General features: G+C 38.9%; 1 protein-coding gene across 10 annotated transcripts in view; it reads right to left on the reverse strand.

The window, feature by feature from the left end:
* Positions 1–25,104, reverse strand: part of LOC126481567 (transcriptional repressor CTCFL) — a 138,689-nt gene that overhangs the window by 86,679 nt on the left and 26,906 nt on the right. For 9 of the 10 annotated variants that reach the window (XM_050105416.1, XM_050105417.1, XM_050105410.1 and 6 more), the window contains 6 exons: positions 20,585–20,794; positions 20,392–20,504; positions 20,131–20,300; positions 12,111–12,247; positions 10,720–10,870; positions 5,173–5,327 (listed from right to left, as the gene is read on the reverse strand). In XM_050105416.1, coding sequence (XP_049961373.1) covers positions 5,173–5,327; positions 10,720–10,870; positions 12,111–12,247; positions 20,131–20,300; positions 20,392–20,504; positions 20,585–20,794 — 936 coding nt within the window. Of the gene's footprint in view, positions 1–5,172; positions 5,328–10,719; positions 10,871–11,941; positions 12,079–12,110; positions 12,248–20,130; positions 20,301–20,391; positions 20,505–20,584; positions 20,795–25,104 lie in introns of all 10 variants that reach the window. The other variant, XM_050105412.1, reaches the window with a different exon arrangement.

Raw genomic sequence — 25,104 nt, forward strand, 5'->3', positions numbered from 1 at the left:
TTTCTTTGGGATTGGAATTATTATATTCTTCTTCAAGTCTGAGGGCATTTCGCCTGTCTCATACATCTTGCTTACCAGATGGTAGAGTTTTGTCAGGACTGGCTCTCCCAAGGCCGTCAGTAGTTCTAATGGAATTTTGTCTACTCCCGGGGCCTTGTTTCGACTCGGGTCTTTCAGTGCTCTGTCAAACTCTTCACACAGTATCGTATCTGCCATTTCATCTTCATCTACATTCTCTTCCATTTGCATAATATTGTCCTCAAGTACATCGCCCCTGTATAGACCCTCTATATACTCCTTCCACCTATCTGCTTTCTCTTCTTTGCTTAGAACTGGGTTTCCATTTGAGCTCTTGATATTCATACAAGTGGCTCTCTTTTCTCCAAAGGTCTCTTTAATTTTCCTGTAGGCAGTATCTATCTCACCCCTCATGAGATAAGCCTCCACAACCTTACGTTTGTCCTCTAGCCATCCCTGCTTAGCCAATTTGCACTTCCTGTCGATCTCATTTTTGAGACGTTTGTATTCCCTTTTGCCTGCTTCATTTACTGTGTTTTTATATTTTCTCCTTTCATCAATTAAATTCAGTATTTCTTCTGTTACCCAAGGATTTCTACTAGCCCTCGTCTTTTTACCTACTTGATCCTCTGCTGCCTTCACTACTTCATCCCTCAGAGCTACCCATTCTTCTTCTACTGTATTTCTTTCCCCCATTCCTGTCAATTGTTCCCTTATGCTCTCCCTGAAACTCTCTACAACCTCTGGTTCTTTCAGTTTATCCAGGTCCCATCTCCTTAAATTCCCACCTTTTTGCAGTTTCTTCAGTTTTAATCTACAGTTCATAACCAATAGATTGTGGTCAGAGTCCACATCTGCCCCTGGAAATGTTTTACAATTTAAAACCTGGTTCCTAAATCTCTGTCTTACCATTATATAATCTATCTGATACCTTCCAGTATCTCCAGGATTCTTCCATGTATACAACTTTCTTTTATGATTCTTGAACCGAGTTTTAGCTATGATTAAGTTATGCTCTGTGCAAAATTCTACCAGACGGCTTCCTCTTTCATTTCTCTCACCCAATCCATATTCACCCACTATGTTTCCTTCTCTCCCTTTTCCTACTCTCGAATTCCAGTCACCCATGACTATTGACTATTAAATTTTCGTCTCCCTTCACTACCTGAATAATTTCTTTTATTACATCATACATTTCATCGATTTCTTCATCATCTGCAGAGCTAGTTGGCATATAAACTTGTACTACTGTAGTAGGCATGGGCTTCGTGTCTATCTTGGCTACAATAATGCGTTCACTATGCTGTTTGTAGTAGCTTACCCGCATTCTTATTTTTTTATTCATTATTAAACCTACTCCTGCATTACCCCTATTTGATTTTGTATTTATAACCCTGTATTCACCTGACCAAAAGTCTTGTTCCTCCTGCCACCGAACTTCACTAATTCCCACTATATCTAACTTCAACCTATCCATTTCCCTTTTAAAATTTTCTAACCTACCTGCCCGATTAAGGCATCTGACATTCCACGCTCCGATCCGTAGAACGCCAGTTTTCTTTCTCCTGATAACGACGTCCTCTTGAGTAGTCCTCGCCCAGAGATCCGAATGGGGACTATTTTACCTCCGGAATATTTTACCCAAGAGGACGCCATCATCATTTAACCATACAGTAAAGCTGCATGCCCTCGGGAAAAATTACAGCTGTAGTTTCCCTTGCTTTCAGCCGTTCGCAGTACCAGCACAGCAAGGCCGTTTTGGTTAGTGTTGCAAGGCCAGATCAGTCAATCACCCAGACTGTTGCCCCTGCAACTACTGAAAAGGCTGCTGCCCCTCTTCAGGAACCACACATTTGTCTGGCCTCTCAACAGATACCCCTCCGTTGTGGTTGCACCTACGGTACGGTCATCTGTATCGCTGAGGCACGCAAGCCTCCCCACCAACGACAAGGTCCATGGTTCATGGGATGTTACAAGATTGAATTCCACTATTATCTTTTAGATATAGTAACCACATCTTTGGATGAGAGGTTCAATCAACTGAAATCTCATTGTGATTATTTTGATTTTCTCTACGACATCGGCGAGCTGAAGAATGCACCTCCTGATTGCCTGGACACAAAGTGTAGAAACCTCACAGCGATTTTGCAAGATCATGTGTCAAGCGACATTGAGCTAGTGCCCAGCAACCGTTTTGTACAAATCTGTAGAGAATGTCACCAATCAGTCGCAATTTTTGTTTTTATTTTCCAGATCTACATAGATTTCGGGCACAGTGTGGCTATTCTCAATGCTTTGAGTTATGTTTACATCTATACTGTCATGCTAAACGTATCTGTCAACATGACAGTTTGGATGTAAGCACATATTAAAAGCTTTGAGACTGGCCACTCAGTGGCCGAAGCCTAGGTAGATCTGAAAAGTAAAACCAAAAATTGCGATTGATTGCTGACATTTCCTACAGGTTTGTTTAAATAAAATTCCACAAACGTTTTGTAAAAAAAAAAAAAAAAAAAAATGGGGGGCGGGGGCGGGGGCGGCAATTTAGCAGCTCACACGGCGCGGCACTTGGGCTTGCGCCGGCCCTGTAGCTCTACGACATGGCAGTCATGACCTTGGATCTGTTTCACCACACGGACCATATGGGTTCTCCCCTGACACTAATTTCTCAGAACTCTGCAGCTCGGAACCAGCATTACAATACGTCCTTAGATCTTACCACACCCATGGCCTTAATTTACATTAATTTCTTCAGTCTCAGCACTTCTTTTCAGTAACCATTCCTTTCTTCACTCCCTTTTAGTTTTCAATGTCTTTTATTTTCTGACCCATTTCCTTCTTCCTCTCTCCACTTCTAGTACATATAATGCACTTAGCTTTGCGGACTTGCGATGCTTTGTCAGTAATCTCTGTTTAGCTTATTACACTTGTAACGCTGGAAATGCATATCCTCCTATTTCCATCTATTGTACGATAATTTTTTTTCCTTATTTTGTTACCTGAAGATATGACATTTTTGTGTCTTTATATATTGTAATTGTTTTACTATTTGTATATATATATTTATGCATTTATGTCAATGTATAATTGGTTTGTTTTGTACAAATTATTTGTATTTTTACGCTGGGTCTTGCCTAGGGAAAACTATGCTATCGAATGATTACATCAATAGGTCATGTGGAGAACCAAAGTGTTTAGGATCTTTGGTAGTGTTAACTCTGCCGCGTGGAGCACGGGCAGAGGGGGGTCTGGCTGGAGGAGGGCGGTGGAGCAGGTGTGTTGTATGACGCTCCCGCGAGTTGCCGCACTTTCGGGGTTTGGCAGCATGTAATTGCGCTATGATAGTTTCTGGCACGGTGTCACAGACGGGAAACATTGAAACATTAGCTGTCACATATCAAGAGCTCGTTTTGCTTGGTGACCGTGTTGAGAAGAAGGCGCGCCAACATCCAGCTTCTGCAACAGCTAAGGCCGACATAAGTGATTGTCGCCACGTCCTCGATCGACGACTTCAAACCTTCAATCAACCAACAAGGAAGATTGAAAGCACGTAAAGTTTTAGAACTGTATGGCAGACCTCAGCTTTTCAAACTATTCCATTAGCATCACTAAAATACAGCAACTTAGCATGAACCTTTGTTGCTCATTGTCCCAATTGCATTACCAAACAGGGTCCCTTCGTTTTCTGAAATGAACTCGAGTGTCGTTGAAATTCAAATGCCAGCATTAAAGTAATATCATTTGATTTCACTGCTTTAATTTCAAAGTTCAGTTAAGGTATTCATACAATAGTTGGCTACAATATTTAGATTACACAAGCACAAATTAAGAGTGCGAGTTTTGTTACCATATTTTAGCTTACTTGTGACTGCAGCTCAGCTTGGTATGTACTAAATTTTACTATTGTTAATTGTTCAGAATCATATAATTCAAGTTCAAAGTTAAATCTCTTATTTTTAACTGCGTAGATTCAAGTAGCTTTTGAAATGATTGTTGAGGTAGCCCAAGACTAACCTATTTTATTGAATTTCGTAGTGTTTCAGAGACAAAGTTCACTATTAATTTCAGTCACTAAATTAACTTTAAATTTTCCGGTTTTATTAATTCTTTTGCTAAATTAAGTCAAAGTGTAGCGAAATTTATTACTTCTGACAAACATTCAGTTTTCACACAACACGTGTCAACCTTCAGTTGCCACACTTTTAGTGCTAATTATATGTGCAATAACCTTCCTTTTTCAGTTATTATAGTAGTTGTCCATAGGACTGGCAATCGTAATTTTCCCCAAATCTCAAATATCTAATTAACGCCAGTTAATTGTTAGCCTAATGACCGCACATTTACCTTCATTATTAACTTTATCCCTTTTCAAAATTAATTTTCACCAGTTTCATTTGCATTTTTCCTTTCATTTAGATGTAACCCTTTCCTCCCTCTTTACTGACAGATTAACTTCGGTGACGATTGCTTTTCCCAAATTTCGATTAGGTACACGCGGTTTAATTTTTACTGTCATTAAGGTCGATAAGTGAGGGGGAGGTTACACACTATCTTCCACATTTTTGCTTTCATGTTTTCAAATCTCGTCCAATGCAATCCACAACAATCACCCTTTCCTTCTCATCCTGTCCGGTAAATCTCCTTTGATAAGGGAATCTGTGTAATTTTTCCTTAACACTCCCCATTTCATAAACCTCACTAGTCCTTTTTCTTTATGCCTCTTCTTCCCCCTGCTAATGGGAGAAGGAGCCACTGGCTCGAAAAGCTTGCAAATTTCCTTAACTTTCATATGTGTTTTCTCTTGCCATCTAAGTGTATATAATATTGGTTTCAATGTAGGACCAAACATTCTCAGACGATGTAAGTCTTGTATTAATTTACTTTCCTTCATCTCCACACATCTTTCTCGATCAGGACTGAGTGCCCTCCAAATTTCTACACACTCTGTCATTTACAACATTTTACATTCATTCTGTTTTCCTTTATTTTTATTATTTATCTTGGGTCTTGAGGTAACCAACTCAAAAAGTTATCTTGATCACCTACTGTACTATCATTCAATAGATGAATAAATACAGTATAAGAAAATGCGACAAGTAGAAGTCACAAGGAGACATGCAATCATACACCTAGATTAATATAGATATTACCTACCTTGTACGTGTACCTATCTGGAAACGATTTCCCACACCGTTTGCACTTGAGTGGCTTATCTGAAGTGTGAAGTTTCTGTACATGGATGCGTAGGTCTGTCTTCCGTCCACATGTAGTAGGGCATAATTCGCACTGGAACACTGGTTTATCACCAGCTATAAAAAAAGAAAACAATACAATATTTACAAAATAATTCACCTGTTTCTTTTTGGAGTAATATGCTATGTGAGCAAATGACTGACTAAGGAAATAAAAAATACCCTATCAGAGAACGAGAGAACTGTTCACAGAATGAAAAAAATTGAATAATCCTGAATATCTAATGCATTATAAGACTTCTGGCAAAATTGCAGTTGAAGCAATTAATAAATCTACGAGAGTGTACTTATCATCTGGTATCAATGACTAATAACATCATTAACCCCCTCTATTCCAACAGTGAGTGATGATCAACACTGCAAAGTTTGTTCTCCACTTCACTGTTGAGCCCCATTTTGACATGGTTCTTCATAGCTGTCACATGCTCCATTCTTGAATCTGACTGTACTAGGCATCAATGCTGCATAGTACCACTATCTAGGGAACTCTGTGTTAACTCGGTATCTAACTGTCGCAAGTGTGTTGAGAGAAAGGTTGTAATTATTATGTTCAAGTTGCAAGCTATGAAACAGCTATTTCCTCATGCACAGTCCTTTCTGAGGAAGAGGTTGTAGAGCTTTTAGAAGAATCAAGAGGTTCCAGAGCTTTTAGAAGGATCAGTCAATAAAACTCTTCTGGGTATGTGACTGCATTGTCAATTTGTAAAATCCTGCCATGTTTTGACCAATGTTGCAAATGGCCTTCCTCTGGTTGTTTTTGCTAACAGCTGAATGAGAAAAGCTTTGGTTCTCATATACTGCTAGAAAATACTTATTGGTTCCTGGGGATGAGGAGGAAGGATGTTAAACATCCTTTATCGGTGTTTGCCTCATTTCTTATCATTGGTGTAAATAGACGTTCCTGACTAGCATTTACTTAATTGATCACCACTGGTTGAAATAGGAAGTATAACAACAGCCTCTTCTGCTGGCGTATAAGAACCAACACTTTTCTCATTCAGTAGCTAGCAGAAACACCCTGCGAAGGCCATTTGCAACAGTGGCCAGAGCGTCGGAGAATTTTTACACATTGACAATGCGGTCACATACCCAGAAGAACTGTATTGACTGTGACAATGGCAGTGGAAGCCTACACTTACATTTTAGAGGACTCTCTAAGTGAAAACAACAATGACAATGATTTTGATGATAATAGTGATTCATTTGTAAACAATCAGAGGTGAAAATGGAAACAATCCACTCTGAAGAGTTTCACGAAATATCACACAGTCAAAAGTTTTGTACTGCAGTGCTTATGTAAAAATACTATGAAAAGGAAAGTTGCTACTCATCATATAGTGGAGATGCAAAGTCGCAGATAGGAACAACAAAAAAACTGTCACAAATAAAGCTTTTGGATAGTAAGCCCTTCGTCAAAAATAAATAAACACACACACACACACACACACACACACACACACATGCAACTCTCGCACATGTGGCTTCAGTTGCCTGAGACTGCAGTCATGTGTGCGTGAGTTGCGTTTAGCCACAGTAGCTTCAGTTGTAGTCTATTTTTGACGGAGGTCTTACTGGCTGAAAGCTTTATTTGTGACAGTCTTGTTGTGCCTGTTGTGACTCAGCATCTCAGCTATTGGTGAGTAGCAAATTTCCTTTTCATAATATTGTTACATTCCATCCTGGATTTTCCAGTGCTTATATAAATATATCTGAATGAATGCAACACTACATGTTTTAATGAATTCCCTAATCGTTGATCAGTGGCTTCATTCTTTGTACAGAGAGACTTGTGCAATTCTCTGTGGTCCAGTGTCTGTATTACAGAGTGCAAAGGACTGAAACTATTTGGAATGCAATAAAAAGAAACACAGGCCTTCCAATGCAGTGGAAACCAATTTGAAAAAAGTTAATGATAAAGATTACTTCTAGATTGTAGTAAGCTGCATAAATTATAGTGCTTCCTTGATAAAATCTACAGATATACTGAAACGTTTTTCCTGAACCTATGACTCAAATAAATGTATCATCCATAATGGTTAATGAAATTTTAAAAAGCATATCTTCACTTAAATGTAAAATGTTTTCTGGAATGCACAATATTTCCAAATAAGCTGCTTAAATTCTGCCTCTGCCACACATCCCTTGACCACAAAGTGATCCTAACTTCTGCACACTGTGAACCCTCAAAGGCAATTAAATGTGTATATTTTTAAAACAAGAGCTATCGCCATTGAATCACATGATCTACAGATAAGTGATTAAAAGGGCACTTTAAAGATGGAAAGCAAAACAAGGTCCTAGGTGCCTCGGGTAGAATATTTCAAATACATAGATATCACAAAGTGAATGGTAATATAGCATGGAGCTCCCTAATGAGCTGTCCCGGTACTTGGGTTTTCTAGCATGTGTTAATGAACTCCATCTGTGTATCAGCATAATTTAATTTCACTATGTTTGCTGATGAGAGAACTGTGGTGAATGGTTTGTAAAAAAACTAACTGCTCAGTTCTTGATACTTTCATACAACTGATGGTAGCAAAAATCAACAATTCTTGAGAAATCTTCAATATTGTGCATTAACTGAACTGCAAATTTTCATAGTATAAATACGAAAATCACCAAATATGGCACATTAGCTTTGCCAACACATAAATCAAGATCACTATCTTCACATAATGATATTCCAAAGAATTTAAATCATGCTACATGAGCTGTATAATAGTTTCTTATGGAATTGCGTTCATTGGTTTCGTCAACTCACGACCAAATCTGGATCTCAAACATTCAACTGAAAATGACTGAGTGAATGACCTGTGTGCATTTGCCTTGTGTTTCCATTTGTTTATTGTCAACTCCAGCAACTGGACAAGTTTGGTTACCCTCATTGCCTGCACAGTATGCTAGTATAGGAAAGTCATAGTTAATTTTGTGTTATATTTTTAATAACTTCATGCTTACATGAATAGTACACTGTGATAACCTTCTGAACAGGCCTTAAGGAGCTGAGGAGAGTACATAAAAAATATAGAATGCAATTTAAACAAGATAAACTGCTGTTCATATCTTTGTAACGAACAAATTTACAAAAACTGCAGTCACACTGGATATGCACCCCTTGTAACGATCATCATTTGCATGGTATATATTTTTATTATTTATTTTCATTCTATACAAAAAGTTACTGGGGTGCTCAAAATAAATGGGACAAGAGAAGACTCCAGATGGCTTTCTTTACACCACAGTCAAGGGTTGACAGATCAGTGGCATAATGTCTCAGAAGATAATTCTCAAGTTATATCAACTCAACTGTTTTGAAAACCTTCCAAGTGTGTGCTTGCACAGTGAGTTTTTCTTTAATTTATTAAATTTAATAGGTGTAACATAAATTTCTCTATTTTGCACATGGTAAATAAATGTGGTATTGTGAAATATAAAAAGTTTCCTGGCCAAGAGACTGTTCACTATTTTTTGGGTGAACTAGTCCCTTCATGAAATATACTGCAACAAAAACTGAGGCCCATTCTTCAAACTTCTGGATCTACATCAACAGTAGAAACATGACTGCCTGAGCTGTTATCAATCACGATGGAGGATTCCAGTTGGATTCTGCTTGGAATCCTGTCATGTGAAAACTTCCTGCCCTCCATAGCCAACAACATTCTGTGGTCTTATGACGTGAAGACAATCAATATGAAATTGTCGAGGTGAGTTTTCACCAGGGACTGCACAATCAGCAGCACAAAGACTTGCAGCTGTAGTGCATGTGTTCAAGGAATGTAAACACACCAACAACTATGTACACCACGAATGTGTCGGTAGGGTTTTAAATAGGGGAGCTCTACGTACTATCACCAGTATACTCCTGAAAAGGAGTGGAACACTCTGCGCAGAAATATCATGGCAGCAACTTACTGACATCTGGCACTTGCCCAAAATTTTATGTAGCAAATGTGATAGTGATGTAAATAGATATTAAGTAATAAATAGGTATACTTTCATTTTCAACATGATATTGTGACAAAAGTAAAGTTCATATAATATTTCAAAAATAAGTTATTAAAAACAAATTTTAAAACTGGACAAAAATATTAGGAAGTTTGGCAAAATGTAACGTAAAATTTGGCAAAAGTAATATCACATTTGACTAAAAATAACACAGAAATTGTCCATAAAATAAAATGGGTTTTTTCCCCTATTCCTAACAGCTAAGAGTACAAGAAGACTCTTACAAAATGATCTGGAATTCCACTTCAATAGTTGGTGACCGTTACAACATTGTATGAAAAAGAATAATCACCAAGGTTTGTCCCTCATTGAAAACATTGTTCATAATTAATGAACAACAATCTATTAGAATGATGAAGTGGCTATTTCAATCTGCACTGTACAATAACAAACCGAATTTCTGCACTGGTTCCACAACACCCGACTCAGTGCACGGTCAAACACTGCACAGCCTGAAACTTAAGGTCTGGCATGTTTTTGCTGGACTTCTAATATTGTTCACATTTACTAAGTGAACTGAAAACACCACAACGTAAGTTTGTTTCAACAATATAATGAACAGTGCTATTGTTCCAGAGCCACACAAATTAAAGCATAGTTGACATACTGTTACGATTAAACATAAAGACACATTAACTAGTTCCAGACATTCAATGATTTCACTGTTGGTGACTTTTCCTGGTTATTAACTACCTGACTGTAAGCATAATCTTCTCTATGTGGGACTAGGTCAGCTCTCGCATGTTTTAAGAAACTTGGGGTCACATTTATCCAATCTATTATTCTTTATAAATGAGCTGTTTAAGAGAGTAAACAAAAAGTTGCAAAACTGCCTCTATTTTTGATTTGTACGAGGTTGATATCTAATACGTCATTTTTTACTCAAACTTATAGACCACTCTGTGAAAATATTCATAACAAATTACTACTGGAATAATATATTCGTAACAAATTACTACAGAAATAATTATTTTCCAAATCATCCATTCCCATAATATGTCTTCCACATCTATCATGAAGTAGAATATACAATGTTGCAATAGTCAAAAGTGTGTGTGCACATTATGCCCTAGCACAACAGCCATGAATAATTAAATCTCTTGTAACATAAATATTATCCAATAATAATGCCAGTTCAATGAAAATAAATTTGGTTCACAATAATTATATGCTCTTAGCCACTGTTTCTTTGCTACAAGTAATTTATACCTACCACAACAGCCATGAAGACTTGAATTTCTGGAAACACAAATATCCAATAACAACACCAGTTCACTCAAGATATACTTGGTAACAAGTGGTTCACACTAATTATATCCTCCTGCCTACTGTTTCTTTACTACAGGTAATCCCCCCCAGATAATCCTGTTTCTCATTTCAACCCTCAAACTTTACTGCAAGTTATTACATAAAAAAATTAAAAATAAGTACTTCTTGTACTCACCACTGTGAATAAGTTTATGGGCTTTTAAGCTATTTGACTGAGTAAATCGCGCATGGCATATATCACATTCATATGGTTTTTCTCCTGTGTGAATTCTGAGATGCCTCTTTAGTTTGAATGTGTCAGGACTTGCATATGTACAATGTGGACACTGTAACAGTGACAGATTGGTACAATATTAGAATGTGCTTTACTTGAATTACAAAGCTTTTTAATGTATTTAAAGTAAAAACTTAAGAATAACAAAGCAATGGACTATGCAAATGACAGAAGAAGAAACTATTTGCAAAGGCATGGAAATCTGTGAAATATTAACTTGATCAATGTAGGAAAAGACAGATTGTTACTTAGTGTAAAGAAGACACGGAAGTTGCAGACAGGCACAATTAAAAAGACACTCACATGTAGCTTTTGGCCACAGCCTCCGGCACGCGCGCGCGCGCACACACACACACACACACACACACACACACACACACACACACACAAAAGCATACACACCTTAACCTTACACACATATGAACGCCAATTCCAGCATCTCAGCCTGGAGATGCTGGAGTTGGCACTGTCTGCAACATGACGTGTCTTCTTTAAGGAAGTAGCAATCTGTTGTTTGCTACATTGTCGATATTCCTACTGGGAGTTTTCACTGTTTGATGTTAACATGACATATTTTATGATATTAGATTTACATTTTATATAAAAGAAATTAACAGTACAGCGTAACAAACAAAAAAACATATATACAGTTGTAATCATCTGTCAATGGCAACAATGGATAAGGATAACAACAGATCCTCTAAAAGCAGAAACAATACCAGGAATAAAAAGTATATGATTTGTTCAAATAAATTTTGAATAAAGAGCTGCAGAAGAAACTAGAAAATGAAATTTGGAAAGGCAGCCTGAAGTAATGAAATGAAGAAATGCTACCTAATCAAGGGCCATCTAAATTATCCACCAAAGACTTCAAGACAGCTGTATATACCACCACCAAAATTTTTATCACTAAAGTTCTTAGCAATTATGATAATACCTTATTAATGCTATACTAATATCAATGAAATAACTCATACTAAAAATTAATCTAAACGAGTGTGAATAGTAAGACACCAAATTGTTCTGTGTAAATTTGTGTTGCAAATGTGTAGTAATCAAATAATACAAATGCTTTCAGCACTGGTCTGATGCTGTTTTTATTTTACTAAACTGAAGTGCTCACCTGATAAGGTCTTTCGCCAGTATGGCATCTCATGTGATTCCTCATTTTGCTGAGTTCCACACTGGCATAGTCACAAATCGAACATTTGTGGGGTTTCTCGTGAGTGTGTCTGTACCGAACGTGTCTTACAAGTTCACCTGCGGAAATAACACAAAAAGTGTTGGCTCACCTGATAGGGTCTCTCACCAGTGTGGCATCGCACGTGGCGCTTCAATTTACTCAATTCCACGCTCGCATAATCACACTCTGAACATTTATGTGGTTTCTCATGTGTATGTCTGTACCGAACATGTCTTACGAGCTCACCTGTGGAAGACACCAAGGGCAATATTTTACAAAGTGGCATGCAGCCAACCCCAATTCAGCATACTGCCACTTCATTGAAAAATTCATGTTGCTACTTTCAGCAACTGTCACGTCTGAAAGAACGGCATACATAAAGCTTCAACCCAAATGGTGTTTTATACCATGCCTTTTATTGCTTCATTTTATTTCATTTTCACATGGGAAGAAACTCTACTACATCAATACTCTCCTGCCACACAGTTCTTTCAGAGTTACCTTTAAATTAGTGTGTATGCTGATTTAAGAACAGATATATTCGGTACAACACACATGCAATAAATAACAAAATAATTCATGGATGTGGGCAATGAATTTAAACAATTCCAGCCAGGTGTTGCTACTAGTGGCCCACCTCACGAAGACAGTGTTTGGCACATGCAGAAAATGTTCCTGTCTCTGGATAAAGGCAAAAATTCTATGTACAACATAACACTTATAGTTAATAGGCTTCATTCTACACTCACAAAAATGAATAAGTAATTAACAAGGTTGTACAGCACACTGCACCATCAGTTTCAAAAATCCCTTCATGAAATTCTCTTATGAAAAAAGAGTTCTATATAGCAGCTTGAGAGAACATAAAAATGTGCTGGCCAATTTACAGAAGTTTCTGTTGCACACATAAAATGGCCCTGTGTCCACAGATGCAGCTTTTACATTCAACGTGGTATATTCTGCAACCCATATTAACACTCACTAAACTAAAGTGGGATTATAGTTCCTTTCCCCCTCTTACTTCTTTGCTAAGCTTAGGGAATATGGTTAACTGGTGTTTAAAGAAACAAGACATTCAGATGTTTTAGGGGTACATTCCTCTTCTCTGCTTCTAATCTCCTAGGATACAAAAGGAAAAATGCAGGTTTTGTGAAATATGAGGAGCTTCAATTCAATTTGTCATCTTTCTTTATTTTTAATTCCTGGCAAGTAACAGAATTTTATGTACGGCAAAATTAATTTAAATGATCATATTACCGACGTTACAGTGACAGCTTTATTAAAACTAAAATATCAATTCCAGTGTTTATTAAAATAATTGTATTGCCCTCCAGGAATGATGAAAGGGAATAACAGCACATGAAGATATTTTATCTATAGACTGCATCCACAGTCAGACCAGGAAACATAGTATTCAGAGCTTTCTTTCTCTTTGTCCAATAAAAAGAGAATTCCACAAATGCTTCAAGTTTTTGCAACACCCCACCACAAACCACCCCATAGCAAAACCAGAATATTCTTCCTCTTGTTTACAAGTACTGTTTAGCACCCTATAGCATTTGTGAAAATCCATACATATTATAAAAGTGTATGTATGTACATCCCACATCCCCTCCTGAACCACTGGATCAATTTAAAAAAAAAATCATAGAACGCATATCACTTACTATCTGGAAAGAACCACCTACCTCTTCAAGGGGTGCGGGTGAAAAAGCACAGCTTATGATGCACAAATAGCCAAACTTTATTTATCCAGTAATTGAGAATGAGAGCACTTAGTGACTTGCAACCAACTTTACACAATATTTCAAACTTTTACAAGACTTCTTCACACTCACACCCCCCCACAACACGATGAAGATGAAAGTTTATCGCTTGTTTCATTTTTGCTCTTAATGCAGTAAAACTGCTCCATCAGGCATGAGCTTTTAATTATTACTTCTTTACTACTAACTCTATTTGCAACACATTTTGCAGACAGCATTCACATATACCACAGAATGTACTTACAAAAATATATCATTGTAGAATATATATTATGGGAGATATGATGTCAAACAACGAGTTGAGTGAAAAACTGTCACATCATGCATGATGTTTTAATTTATTACATCTTCACTACTAATTCTATTCACAACACATTTTGCAAGTAGTATCCCCATAGGCCACTGCAAAGGTACATCGCTGTTCAAGGCTTAGTTCAGAAGATATGACATGATAAAAAGACTGCTATAAATTTACACTTTCGGCCAAAAGGCCTTCTTCTCAAGTAGAAAACACACACACTTTCACACAAGTATAGCTCACACACGAATGACCACATTCTCTGGCCACTCAGGTCGAACTGCGCCTCGTGGCTGGTTGAGATATGGAGGAGGTTGAGGACAGGAGAGGGAGGGACAGCACAGTAGCAGCAGGGGAAGGTGCAGAGATGACGTGGAGACGGGATAGGGCTGTTAGATGTAGTTGGGATGTTTGAGGGAGGCCGAGATGAAGTGGGGAGGGGAATGGAAAAGACTAGAAGCAGAGGAGTGGAAAAAGACTAGTGCTGCTTTGTTGGAATAGAAGACTATGCAGTGCTGGAATGGGGTCAGAAAAGGTGATAAGGAGGTGAAGGCGAGGGCTAGCAAAGTTTAAGGCCAGAAGGGTTTCTGGAATGTACGATATATTACAGGGAGAGTTTCCCACCGGCACAATTCAGAAAAGCTGGTGTTGTTGGGAAGGATCCAGATGGTGCAGGCTGTGAAGCAGCCCTTGAAGTGAAGTACACTGTGTTGGGAAACATATTTAGCAACTGGGTGGTCCAGTTTGTTGATGGCCACTCATGCAGACAGACAACTTGTTGGTTGTCATGCCCATGTAGAAAGTAGCACAGTGGTTGCAGCTTAGTTTGTAGTTCATATGACTGCTTTCATAGGTAGCCCTGCCTTTGAATGGATAGGTAATGCCCATGATTGGACTGGAGTAGGCAATGGTGGGAAGATGTATGTGACAGGGCTTGCATCTAAGTCTACTGCAGGAATATGAGGCATGGGGCTGGGAGCAGGGGTTGAGTAGGGATGAACAGGGCTACTGTGTAGTTTTGTTGGGTCGTGGAATACCAGTGTGGGAGGGTTGGGAAGAATAGTGGGTAGGATATTCCTCATTTCAGGGTGTAGTCAAAACCACAGGCAAAGAATATGATTCAGCTGCCAGTCCTAGGTGCTACTGAGTCATGACAGGACTACTACTTTTTTGGCTGAACGGTGGGAATGTGGGAGGTGTTGCGGGACTGGAGGAAAGAGGCACAGGAGATATGTTTCTCTACAAGGTTGGGAGGGTAATTTCAGTCTGTGGAGGTCTCAACGAGACCCTTGGTATATTTGGAGAGGGACAGCTCTTCACTACAGATGTGATGGCCACGGGTGGTTAGACTGAATGTAAGAGACTTCTTGGTATGGAATTGGTGGCAGCTGTTGTAGTAGAAGTACTGCTGGTGATTAGTAGGTTTGATATGGATGGAGGTGGACTGATGTGGCCATTCTTGAGGTGGAGGTCAACATCGAGGAAGATGTTTTACTGGACTGAGGAGACCCAAGTGAAGCGAATGACGGAGAAGATGTTGGGGTTCAGGAGGAACGTGAATAGGGTGTCCTCAGCCTCAGTCCAGGTTACAAATATGTCATCAGTTAATCCACACTAGGTGAGGGGTTTGAGATTTTAGGTGGTTAAGTAGTATTCCTCTAAACAGTCCATGAATACACTGGCACAGGATGGTGTCATCTGGGCGCCCACTGCTGTACCACTGATTTGTTTGTAAGTGATGCCTGCATAGGTGAAGCAATTGTGGATGAAGATGTAGTTGATCATTATGACTGGGAAGGAGGTTGTATGTTTTGTACGTTGAGTGTGAGTCAGGTGTTGGGAGTGTAGGCAATGGTAGGGGTGGGGGGAGAGGGAGAGGCCACTGCCTCTGGGCACTGAGGCCTGTCTGACTGTGTGCAACGTGATGTGGACAGCAATCGGCTGGCGTGGGTGCTAGAGATAAGGAGGAGGCATGGAACAGGCAAGGTGCAATTTGGGGAAGACACTGCTAGCTGTGGGAGGGTGCAGGGACATCCCACAGCCCAGCACATTACTGATCACGTCAGATGCATTTGCAGTCAGGAAGGCCGCAGTGCCAGAAGACAGCAGGTGTGTGTGTGTGTGTGTGTGTGTGTGTGTGTGTGTGTGTGTTTTCTATTTTGGAAGAAGGACTTTGTTGAAAAGCTTAATTATTTTAGCAGTCTTTTTCATTGTTTTGTTTGGGACTATCTGGTGGATAGTAATCTATCCTTTACACATTGTTAAGATTCCACCCAGAACTTTCCATTGTTTGATTTGTTTCACAGAGTTGTATTTACAGCAACATGTTGTAAACTACGATAATGACTGGACATTCAATTTTCCTATCGGGGTTTTCATAATTACAAACACTGATTTATCTTTTTAAAAAGAGTGGATGCATTTCATACATAAAATTACACTTTTTTCCCCACTACATTCCTAATCTATAAAACATGATTCGGAATATTCTACACAAAAGAATTGTAATACCAGGTCAGTAACAACACAGTTTTGCTGACAAAAGGAGACACTATGACCCTTGTATAACCCTATCTTGCATACCGGTATGTACCGATTTTAGATGGTAACAAAGTTGCCACACAACAGTACCATGTGACTCTGCAGCAGTTCTGATGTTCCAGAACGAACTGAGTAATTATTATGTAATCTATAAAGTTTCCTCCTACATGTCATCTGTGTAACATACCATGCTTCATTATTTAATGAAAATTTTCCAGTTTCCCAATCTATTGGGACACCTAAATGTTTGTCCTCTGCCTTTCATATACGACACAAATAATGGACAAGTTGTCCCTTTCATCTTTTTCATTTTTAGCTTTATTGTGAATTGGCTTAGTAAATTCTAAGTAACTGTTACAGAAACAGTGTAGGTGTCAAACATACAAGTTGCCAGCACTGACAAACATTTGAGGGAGAGTTTGTCTTAACATTTACAACAAAATTAGTGACAGAATGCATTTAATGTTGTACTTTTAAGTTTTGGGGAGGCCTTTCTTATTAACTGATACAGAAATTAATTCTAACTAAACAGTGTATTTTGTCAATAACATAGTATGAAGGTTTTTAATGTGCACAGATAAAATGTTGCAAGAGAAATAGTATACATGACTGTTTCCTACTGATATTTCTTTCACCAGGCAGCATTGCAACAAATTTTTGATAGGGAAAAAATGTAAGGAGGATTACAGTTTAACGTCTTCTTGACATCAAGGTGCTTGCATAAGAAGCTGTAGCTTTGGTGAACAAGTACAGGGTAAGGAATCAGCAGTGGCCTCACATAAAGAATCACACTGGTCAGTTATGAGACAAAATGGCTTATCAAAACTGACCTTCAGGTGAAATCTACAGAGCCACTGACATAAATAAAAAGAACACAGTACCCTGCTTTCAGAAGACTTCCCCAACATACCCCTTTCTCCTACCCACCAAAGGAATTATTAGAGCTGAAAGTTGGACAGTGTGTCTATTGGCAGTACTATACATTTCACCTCCTGCAGCTAGTAAGTACTGGCTAGCAATTCTATTTCACAACTTATTAAAGAATGGAAAGTCCAGAATGGAATAACAATATGGAAAGGACAGACTGCTACTCACTATGTAAATGATGCACTGAGTCGCAGATAGGTACAACGAAAAAACACACACACACACACACACACACACACACACACACACACACACACACGGCCATTGTCTCAGAGCCCAACTATGCCTGCATCTAACAAACAAACAATTGCTGGGATGGGTGATGGGGGTAAGGAGGAGGAAGCGGAAGCATGAGGCGGAGGGAGAAGAATAGCAGGGTACAAATGTGGGGAAGATACTAGTGCAGCCTGGCGGAGTGTGCAGGGATTTGATGGGGACAGGATAGGGCTGTTAGTTGCAATGTTGGGAGTCTGTGCTGAGGGAAAAGAGGGGGGGGGGGGGGTAGAGGAGGAGGGAGAAGAGTGAGGAGAGAAGTAGAGAATGGGAAAGGACTTGTGCTTTAGTAGAGTAGAAGATATATGTAGTACTGGAGTGGAAGCAGGGATGGGGATAGGTGGGTAGGAGACAGAGACTAACAAAGATACAGGCCAGAGGGGTTACAGGAATGAAGGATATGTTGAAGGGAGAGTTCTCACCTGCAACTGTGCAATTCAGAAAAGCTGATGTCAGCAGAAAAAATCCGGATGACACAGGATATATAGCAGTCACTAAAGTGAAGCATATCATGTTCAGAAACTGGGTGGTCTAGCTGTCTTTTGACCACAGTTTAGCGCTGGCCATCCATGCAGATGGACAAGTTGTTAGCTGTCACAATCACACAGAAAGTGGCATAGTGGGTGTAGCTAAAAAGATCACATGGCTGCTTTCACAGGTAGCCCTGCCTCTGATGGAATAGGAGATATCTGTGACAGGACTGGAGTAGCTGTAGTTGGAGTTGGAAGACATATGGGACAGGTCTTTCATCTAGGTCTTCTGCACAGATATGAGACATGAGGCAACTGGTTGGCAGCAGAAGTGCAGTAGTTACAAACAAAATACTGCTTTCTACATGGCCATGACTACTAGCAAACTTTCTGCATGCATGAATGGCTGTCACCAAACTGTGGCTAAGGGACATCTGGAACACACAGTTGTTGAACATGCTACGCAATATGATGCACTTCACTTTGACTGTTACATAGCCCAGGCCATCTTGATTATCCCTACCTACACCAGCTTTTCTGAATTGTACAGGTGGAAGCTCTCCGTACAACATATCCTTCATTCCTGTAACCCCTGTGGCCTATACCATTGTTGGTCGCAGTCTCCCACCCACCTATCCCCTTCCCTGTTCCCACTCCAGTACTACATATATATATATATATATGTCTTCAATCCAGCCAGTGCACCTGTAACTCTTTTCCCCTTCTTTACTTTTCTCCCTCTCTCTCTCTCTCTCTCTCTCTCTCTCTCTATCTATCTCTCTCTATCTATCTCTCTTTCGCAACCCCCACCTCCTCCGCTCCCAGCACAGCCTCCCGACACTGCATCTGACAGCCCTATCCTGTTCCCACCAGGTCCCTGCATGCTCCACCAGGCAGCAGCAGCCTGTAACTTGCTATCTTTGCTCCTCCCCATCTCATAACTCCTCCTATTTCCACCACCCCTGTGTGTTTGCACAGGTACTGATAATGTGGGGAGTTCTCTAAAGAAATGTATTTAATATAAGATGACCTATTGTGAAGATGTTCTGGGAATGGTCTCAAGTACCGAGCGAGGTGGCGCAGTGGTTAGACACTGGACTCGCATTCGGGAGGACGATGGTTCAATCCCGCGTCCGGCCATCCTGATTTAGGATTTCCATGATTTCCCTAAATTGCTTCAGGCAAATGCCGGGATGATTCCTTTGAAAGGGCACGGCCGACTTCCTTCCCCGTCCTTCCCTAATCCGATGAGACCGATGACCTCGATGTCTGGTCTCTTTCCGCAAAGAACCCAAGAACCCCAATGGTCTCAAGTAATATGCGAAACCGATGGCATGGTTGCTCTCTATTTCACCATGTACAACTTGAAATTTTCAAATATTTTAACAAATTTAACACCATACACAGAAAAATGTTTGTTACCTACTACTGACCCTCTTTGAACCACAAACAAATAGTTTATGCCACTAAAAATGACAACATATGGAAAATACTTTCCAATGCAACATCAGAATAAGACAAAGAAACTTCATCACTGGTTCATTTTTTTATATTTATGTGGAGACTTATTAATTAAAAAAAGGGGTATAAAGGTAAATTTGCACATGGAAGGTTAGGACAACTAAGGATCAAACAGGGCAAGAATGTCTGAAAAAACTGAAGAATCACTTGTTGATAAAATTATACTAATCCATATTTTTTTATATGTTCATCTGACACACTGCATTTTTTTCTGGTTAAATAATGTTTTCTTTTCATTGCTTTTAGTAAAACCCTTGTTCTGATAGTACTCTTGCATTTATGAGTGAGAAGTGTAATGTTTATTTAAAAAATAAGCTGACAGATATTATTTACCTGATGTTGTAAAAGCACTGTCACAAAATTTACAACGGTGAGGCTTAGTGCCAGTATGTGTATTGACATGGTTCTGAAGAGATGCTAAAGTTTTGAATCCTCTTTCACAAACACTGCACTTGTGTGGCCGTTCCTCAGAGTGTGACTTCATGTGGCGGGAAAGTAAGTATCTGAAACAGTATAAATTTGTCAGAAATTGCATCCCTCTTGTCTACTGCAGGTTACTTGTTGGAATATGACATTCTGAGGATAAAGTCTCACCTTTTTGGGCTTGTGTAATTGCAATAATTACACATATGAGCTTGTGTTACAGTCTGTGACTTCTTGGGCAAGATTTTAATAATCTTAGTTTTGTCGTCTTCATCACCTGACTCCTGAAATCAACAAAATTAATGTGAAACAGGGGTCCACAAATATTTTTTAGTGCTGAATGAACTAATTCAAAAGCACATACCATTGCAATCCCACCTTCTTCACCTTCGTCAAAGTCATAGACAGTAAGATCTTGGTCATCAGTTTTGTCATCCTTTTCATCAGGTTGCTGCACAATGAGAACATATGAGACCTCTCCTGGATTTGTATCTGATGGTACTATTGTGACTGTCTGATATGTATCTGTTGTGTTTAGAATCATACTAGTATCAGCTCCATTGGCAGCCACAGCCTAGAAAGATGTAATTTTGTCACTCAAATGCATCTCACAATTAATAAATTAATAAATAAATAAATAAAAATAAAGAAGACAAAACAATTTTGGGAAAAAACTTTTGAAATGTCCAAAATTACAAAGGAGGATGTAAAAATTCTTCTCAGTGATTTCAACGCACAAATTGGAAAAAGAGAGGAAAAATATATATTCAAAAAAAACCAATTGTTGTTGTTGTTGTTGTTGTGGTCTTCAGTCCTGAGATTGGTTTGATGCAGCTCTCCATGCTACTCTATCCTGTGCAAGCTTCTTCACCTCCCAGTACCTACTGCAACCTACATCCTTCTGAATCTGCTTAGTGTATTCATCTCTTGGTCTCCCTCTACGATTTTTACCCACCACGCTGCCCTCCAGTACTAAATTGGTGATCCCTTGATGCCTTAGTACATGTCCTACCAACCAAAAAACCCTATGAAACAAAAAACATGGCAATCCCCAATCCTTTAGGTAGCTGAATTTCAAATAGACCGTGCTGCAATCTCCTCTGATTTCCAAAGGGAAATAAATGACGTTCAGTTCCGCAGAGAGGAAAATGTAGATTCTGTCCACTATCTAACTGGAGTCAGAATTTAATTCACACCAAAAAGGGAAATGTTGAAAGAAAAGACCATTAATTCCCCAATTTGATATGAAAAAATTCAAGAATCAAAAATTACAGAAGCATGGGAAAAAAAAACAACCTACAAACAGCTGGAGAAATTTCCAAACAAAAATTATACAAATGGCAAGAGAACTGATCCCATTAAAGAAAAAAGTCCAAATTGTGATAACACAGTAAAAGAGAGACAACGAGCCTTCTTAAACTACGATTGGGACAAATCAGAAACCACCATAAGAGAAATTTTTTGAAGTCAGAAAACAAACAGCTAAAATACTTTGACAAACTAAAAGAAAATATCTTAACGAACATTTAAAATTAGTCGAAGAAGACTTTAGGAACCACAAAACACACGACTTTCACAAAACATTTGCAAATCAAATCAAAGGATACACTCCATGAAACCTCTGTTCCACGAAACAAGACGGAAAACTGAGACTAACTAACAAAGAAAATTGTCAAGACTTAGCCAAATATTTCCAAAAACTTCTAAAGTGCTCACAGCCAAGTACGAGATTCCCCAGATTAAAACATGATTACAACCAGAACAAACCAATGAAAGCTCAACTGAGTCCAAATTCCTTAAAAGAAATCACTCAAGTCACCCAAAAAATTTGGCAGCCAGAAAATATTCCAGACGATTGGAAATGTTCACTTGCAAAAAGGGAGAGAGATCAGATGTAAACAAGTACAGAGGCATTTCACTTTTGCTGGTCACTTACAAAATTCTATTCATCTGTGTCCTAAGGAGGGCACAAGAACATCTAGAACATACAATTTCAAATACCAAGCAGGCTTTCGACCAAACAGATCATGCCCAGAACAGAACTTTAATCTTAAAACTATTTTAAAAATTAAACCAGTCACACCGAAACCAATAGTCTGCAAAAGAAGCATATGATTCTATAAACAAACAATCTCTATGCAATATTCTAAAAGAATGAGAACCATACATCCAAACTTGAAATCTGATTGAACACATACTGACAGAAACCAAATAAAAAATTAAATTTATAGATGAAATTTCAGAACCATTCTTAGAACAGCAGTAAGACAGGAAATGGGATCTCACCTCTACAATTAAGCATAGTTTTAGACAAAGGAATGAAAGAATGGGAAATGGAACTAAGAAAACAAAACTTTTGGAAGCCAATCAAACTAGGAAGAGGTCAAGGAAAATTGAACATTCCATATTTAGGGTTTTCAGATGACTAAGTGATTCTAACTGACAGTAAAGGAACAGCAGCAAAACAAATCAAGACCCTCAAAGAAAGTGCAGAGAAGGCTTGCCTGCAAATCACTTTTGAGAAGACTGAATTCATGTGTTCCAAGTTGGATATCAGGAAACTTAAAACAAATTATAGTGAAATCAACAGAATGAAATACTAAGTATCTTGATGAAATTATTGAACCAACAGGTCTGGATATTAGAAAAATTCTGGGATCACGATAGACACAAGATTGATACAGTCTGCAAACCTTCGAGACAACACAAAAAATATCAAACATTGAAATTGATATCAGAAAGAGACGAATAAAGTTCTATGGACACCTAGACAGATTACCTGGAAACAGACTAACAAAACGTCAATTGGACTATGTGACATCACTTAAAGCATCAATACCCTGGGTAACTGAAGTTAAGAAGGATTTGACAAAAACAAAAATTGACGTAAAAAACTCGTCAGACATGAATACATTCAGAAGTGAAATTGAAGAATGGAAGTTTACTCCAGAGACGGAACCAAAACCATACTGACCAGTGGACCAAAGAAGGAACAAAAGAAGTCTTTCGGGGAGAAAATGAAGAAACACTGAAAAAATAATAAGAACCCTAAGAAAGACTGAAAATTACCTGCTTATTATTATTATTATTATTATTACACTGTTACAATTGGAACAGTGTGTGATACAAACTATGACTTTCAAAACAAAGGGCTCATGGTTACAAACACTAAACTAAGTAAATAAATAGGAAATAATCCTAAATTCCTTAATTTTCAACAAATTAGAAACAATGTGGTAAACTTGTCACTCATGCTGACACTTTAGAAAATGAGACAAAAAGTTGCCATGACATTCCTCTGGAAAGTCAATTACTCATTGCTATAAAATTCTGAAATTTACTATACAAGACAGTGGAAAAATAAAATTTCACTGTAAGCAGTATTGGAATTCGGAATACTAACCATCTTGTGAAATATAAAACTTGCCCAGTGTACAGATTGTTCCATGAAAGGTTGGGCAAACTACCAGATGTCAATAACTTGCTGACATGATATTACAGGCTTTCCTGGCAAATCAAGTTTCTATTGCTCTCAGATGTCCAGACAGGTTCAGTTGTTTATGTAACACACAATATGTCAACAGCTTACCTTGCCGCACCTTCAAGTGATACCTGTAGAATGAATGTCTTTGCTACATCTTGCCCTCTTTATACTCTTATTGCTACCCACCCCTTCCCTCACTACCCAATCACATGGTGCATCGGGCGGAGTGATGGGGGAATGCGATTGTCGTGTACTGGATATGAGATTCAGCCCCTCAGTGATTATGAGGCCCCCGCAGTGTGCGGAAGTTGCTCTTGGCTGATGTTGTGACTCCAGTCGGCTGAGTGCTGATACCGTGCTTTACTGAGAGTGTACCTACTGATCAGGTCACTCACATTGCAACATCCACACTTACACACTTAGAATACAGACCCAAGACAATGAGGTCTGCCATAACACTATTGCAACTGCAGATTTTGTTGGTTGTTCAAGTTTAGAGCATCTCCTGTGCTCCTTCTACCTTTCTTTGACTGTCTGCACAGTCCACCTGATGTATGCGTTTCTGCCTTTGCATTTATGGACCGGAAGTCATCCTTCACTGTCCCTAACAGAGTACGCTTTTTGAGGGTAGACAGAAAACACATCTGATGTTACACTGAATCAAGATTCTGGTGATATTGTTTGATACTTTATCGGTGTATGACAAATACGCCACTGTCGTGCTCCTCGTCGTTTTCTATTTGCTGGGCCTGTGTCTTCTGTCTGGAAGCACATCTGATTTGTCTTCCCGCACATTCATTTTCTTGAATAAGCTGTTAAGGTGGCTGTGCAGCCTTGGTAGGCTTTCTTTATCCTTCATTGCATGGACAGATGATGGCAGCTGGAGGCATGGAAATACAAATCAGTGTCGGTGGTTTTCCAGTACATACTGTGTACTATACAATTGTGCACTTTATGCCTGACTAGGGCATCCAGAAAAGGGTGTTCATCATTCCATTCCTCCTGCATAGCAAATTTGATCTTGTGGCACAGAGACTTCAGATCTTGGAGAAACCCTGGAAGCCTTTCACTTCCATGTGGCCATACAACAAATGTGTCATCAATATACCTGAAAAAGGATGTCATCTTCAATGTAGCTTTTTCCAGAGCTTTCTCTTCAAAATCCTCCATGAATAACTTTGCCACAACCAGTCACAGAGGGCATATCAAGGCGATGCCTCCGTTTGTTCATAATAGTTAACACCAATGAGAAAGAATGTAGATATGAGGGTGAATTTGAGGAAGTTAATCATTGCTGAGGCAATTGGCAACTGCCACTATGGTGAAATGGGAAACCACATCAAAGCCCACTATAAGGCGCTGGTTACAAAGGTGTAGAGCATACATTTACCAATGTAGGG

Source organism: Schistocerca serialis, chromosome 5 (genome assembly GCF_023864345.2).
Source record: "Schistocerca serialis cubense isolate TAMUIC-IGC-003099 chromosome 5, iqSchSeri2.2, whole genome shotgun sequence".
Lineage (NCBI taxonomy): Eukaryota > Metazoa > Arthropoda > Insecta > Orthoptera > Acrididae > Schistocerca > Schistocerca serialis.